At 54.2% G+C, this 4,244-nt stretch overlaps 1 protein-coding gene across 1 annotated transcript; it reads left to right on the top strand.

The window, feature by feature from the left end:
• Window positions 1-1,633: 1,633 nt before the first annotated feature.
• On the top strand, window positions 1,634-3,510 carry LOC119269622 (protein ENHANCED PSEUDOMONAS SUSCEPTIBILITY 1-like). The gene has a single exon (XM_037551494.1). It carries the CDS (start codon window positions 1,754-1,756, stop codon window positions 3,233-3,235), a length of 1,482 nt encoding a protein of 493 aa, XP_037407391.1. The 5' UTR covers window positions 1,634-1,753; the 3' UTR covers window positions 3,236-3,510.
• Window positions 3,511-4,244: the final 734 nt, after the last annotated feature.

Genomic DNA, 4,244 nt, shown 5'->3' with positions numbered 1-4,244 from the left:
GATCAACAATTTTAGTAAAAGCAACTAGTAATTGTCAACAATATACGTACTCGGCCCCCCCCTATACTCGAATCCTGGCTCAGCCACTGTTAACTTGCATGATGGAATGGAATTAGGAGGATCTGCTGATCAAAAATATCTGTAGTAGATAATCTCGTAGTAGATGCTTGACACTTGTAGTAGATAATCTCGTAGCCGTTGGATGGATCGCGGGACAACTGTCCGATCGCTCCCCGGTGAGCCATTGTGGTGCGCCAGTCTTTGCAAGATGAGTCATGCTGCACTCTCTGCCAAATCGTTTTTCCCTTTGTTTTTGTGCAACGTGCCGACCGTCGGATCATCGCAATACAGAGCATGTTGTGGTCACCAATTGCGGCATGGACCATGTTGCGATCACCTTCAGTTTGCACGAGGTGGGCCTTTTGTCACCCTTTGCTACACGGTCCATGCTGCGGTCACCCGTTGCAACATGGTCAATGTTGCAATTTGTCGTTGTTGCATCACCGTCGTCGTTTGTAGTGGGGTTGTCTGCAACATCTGTGCGTTCATAGTGGCCGACTTGTAGCGTTGGATATCTTCCTCGTGCCAGTGGCGTGGCAACCTCTGCCGACCAGCGGTAGGAGAGGAGCCGACCAGTGGTGGGAGAGGAGCGGGAGAAGAGGATGAGCCCCCTCGTAATCCATTTTATGTCGTTCTGCAGCACCAGGTAAGGAAAAGAGAGAGCCCCGCCATAGCCGGATCGTGGCCTCATGGGTGAAGAAGCATGGATGGTGGTTCGTCGGAGAAAGAGGAACGACATGATTATTTGTTGGCCAGTCGGTTGAGAACCGGGTTGGGCAGTCCTAGAAGACGCATGGCGATCGTTCGGTGTGACCAGCGGCTATGTTTGGATCATTTGCCTTACTAAAGGGGGGTTTGGGATTCTACGTTCCTACACCACCCACCTCTTCCCCTCTCTCGGTTTTTATTTTTCCATCTATCTTTGGTTTTTATTCAATGATTTTTTTAAATCGCTTTAACCGGCCAATCTTTTATTGGCTTTACCAAATAAAAAATTGATTGCTTTGGTAAGCTAATAAATGCTTATCAAATAAAATCCTAGAATTTTTTTGGCAAACATTTATATTTATTAAATAACATTAATATAAAAGTCAAAACACGTGCCAATATGCTACTTCCTCTGTTCGAAAATACTTATCGAAGAAATGGATAAAAATTGGATGTATCTAGAACAAAATACGTCCGGATACATTCATTTCTCCGACAAATATTTTCAAGCGGAGGGAGGAAGTAGTTCTGGGAACACCCCAAAGAGTTGGAATATTTTATGTGCAGCCAACAAATTGGCTAACGCTGATGCTCCTAATCACCATCCTAATCTGTAATCAACATCCTTATTTTAAGAAATGGAACCTTTTCTTTTGGGGGCTGAACTCTTCACAGGCACAAGCATAACACACATATGCGGTAGCTCCTTTATCTGATTTGTGTATGTATCTCTGCATCAGACAAGCACCAAACCTGCCCAGAGAATATCCAAAACAGTGGTATTACTGGTAGAGAAGGTACTGACGCTCAGGTGCATGCATCCAGCACCCCCTTGGTGTGCTATATAAACCGCCCCAGCTCGCTCACTGTCCAGCACAAGGCAGCACTGCCCAAACCACCTCCTTGGCCTCTAGCTAGCTACCGCCCAACGCGCCATTAGCAGCAGCAGCAGCGGTGGACCGGTGGTAGCAACCGATCGGCACCCATGGCCCAGATGCTCTCCGCCATGACCATGACGATGGACACCGTCCCCACCGCCCCCGCCATTATGCCCGCCCAGCCCATCTGCCTGGACGCGCCGCTGTCGGGCTCGGGCATCGCCGTGCTGTCGAGGCAGGCCGTGCACCCGGACGGCCCGCCGTCGGCGCTCGGGGACCTCACGCTCTCCGTCTCCGACCTGCCCATGCTGTCCTGCCACTACATCCAGAAGGGCCTCTTCTTCCCCGCCCCCGACGTCCCCATGGCCTCCCTCGTCTCGCTCCTCGTCTCGTCGCTCTCCCGCGCGCTCGCCGTCTTCCCGGCCCTCGCCGGCCGCTTCGTCACCCTCCCCGACGACCGCATCGTCATCCGATGCAACGACGCCGGCGTCGAGTTCCGCCACGCCGTGGCGCCGGCCCTGTCGCTCAACGACTTCCTCGTGCCCAACGCCGACGTCCCCACCAGGCTGACCAAGGACCTGTTCCCCATGGACCGCACCGTGAGCTACGAGGGCCACCGCCGCCCTCTCACGTCGTTCCAGCTCACCGTGCTCGGTGATGGCGCCGTCTTCATCGGCATCGTCGCCAACCACGCCGTCGTGGACGGCACCTCCTTCTGGCACTTTTATAACACCTGGGCCGCCCTTTGCCGCGGCGCGTCGCCCAGGCTGCCGGACTTCCGCCGCAACTTCTTTGGCGAGTCAACGGCCGTCCTTCGCTTTGCCGGCGGCGTGGGCCCCGCCGTGACCTTTGACGCGGACGCGCCCCTTCGCGAGAGAATCTTCCACTTCAGCAGGGACGCAATTCGCGAGCTGAAGGCGATAGCCAACCGTCGGTCGAGCGCCGGTCAAGATGCCGAGGTTTACGGCAAGATGGCGCACGACCCGAAGAACCAGGAGGCCCGCGGCGAGATCTCGTCGTTCCAGTCACTGTGCGCGCAGATATGGATCTCGACGACGCGCGCGCGGAAGCAGCTCGACGCCGACGCGACGACGACGCTACGCCTGGCGGTGAACTGCCGTCACCGGCTGCGCCCGGCGGTCTCCCCGGCCTACTTCGGGAACGCCATCCAGAGCGCGCCGACGACGGCGACGGTGGCGGAGCTGGCGTCCAACGACCTGCGGTGGGCGGCGTCGAGGCTGAACGCGAGCCTGGCGGCGTACGGCGACGAGGCGATACGCGGGGCCGCGGCGGCGTGGCAGGCGGCGCCCCGGTGCTTCCCGCTGGGCAACCCGGACGGCGCGGTGGTGACGATGGGCAGCTCCAACCGGTTCCCGATGTACGAGGGCAACGACTTCGGGTGGGGCCGCCCCCTGGCGGTGCGCAGCGGGCGCGCCAACAAGTTCGACGGCAAGATGTCGGCGTTCCCGGGCCGCTCCGGGGACGACAGCGTGGACATCGAGGTGTGCCTCGCGCCGGACACGATGGCGGCGCTGCTCCGCGACGACGAGTTCATGCAGTACGTGTCGTGCCCGGCGCACCTGTTGTGATCGATCGATGTACCCCTACCGGTCAGTGCGGGCTCGCGACCGTCCGTGCGTGCGTGCGCAAGTAGGGCCGCCATGACATGTCGTCAAGCTGCCTGGTTGGTGTGCGGGAAGAAGCCATTTCGGGACGAGGTGGTGCGCGCGGGCGGTGGGCCTGGTACTCGTATGTAGTGCTTGGATTGACTAGTTTAGGCAGCGACGTTTGCTGAAGGAGATGATGGATTGTGGAACTGGTAACTGAAAATAAGGTTGTGAAAGTGTTTGATTGCACAGTGTTCATGAGTTCTCCTTGTCGATGTACCGATGGCATATGTGTGGCTTTCTGACACACACAGTACAGACTTATACTGTACACCAGCGCGTCTCCTAATAGGACACTAGCTAGTCAGATTAAGACATGAAATATATCCTTGAGACTCGCTAAATTCCCAGTATGCGGCGGCTTAACAAATAATCCCTCCTTATTCCGTGCGCTGTCCAGTAATGTATTCCAGTCGTTTCAAAACATAAACCATATGTGAATACATCTATTTGAGCGTCAATTAATTCCGGATGAAGGAAGTATAAGATAAGACTAATTGGCTGAGTAGTACTTTGATAAGGGTGTGGCTAGAGCTTAGTCGACTGAGACTTAACAAAGTGTAGGAGTTACTCCGAAGATATGATAAGACCACCATTGTCAATCCTAAGGATGGAGTACATGAGTTTTGTTGGAACCGTAACCTTGCTTTTAAGGGCGGTAGCACCCAGACCTTGTGATGATCGATGGATTTTTAAGGCTCTGTTTGTTTGGGCTTTTGCTTTTGCAGTTTTTTCATTTTGCCCAAAAAGCCACAGAAGCTCCTAAATAGGTGCTTTTGCAGCTTTTATCGCATTTGGAGCTCAATATTGTTACATTGATTCATCAAAAGACAAAAAAAAGCTTTAAAAGCATCTATTTAGGAACTTTTATGGCTTTTTGGTCAAAATGAAAAAGCTGCAAAAGCAGAAGCAAAAGCCCAAACAAACAGGG

Source organism: Triticum dicoccoides, chromosome 3A (genome assembly GCF_002162155.2).
Source record: "Triticum dicoccoides isolate Atlit2015 ecotype Zavitan chromosome 3A, WEW_v2.0, whole genome shotgun sequence".
NCBI classification, from domain to species: Eukaryota; Viridiplantae; Streptophyta; class Magnoliopsida; order Poales; family Poaceae; genus Triticum; species Triticum dicoccoides.
This window is presented reverse-complemented; position numbering and strand designations above follow the sequence as displayed.

Bases quoted from the DNA above. Each gene is read 5' to 3' on its own strand.
- LOC119269622 (XM_037551494.1), top strand. From the start codon at position 1,754: ATGGCCCAGATGCTCTCCGCCATGACCATGACGATGGACACCGTCCCC.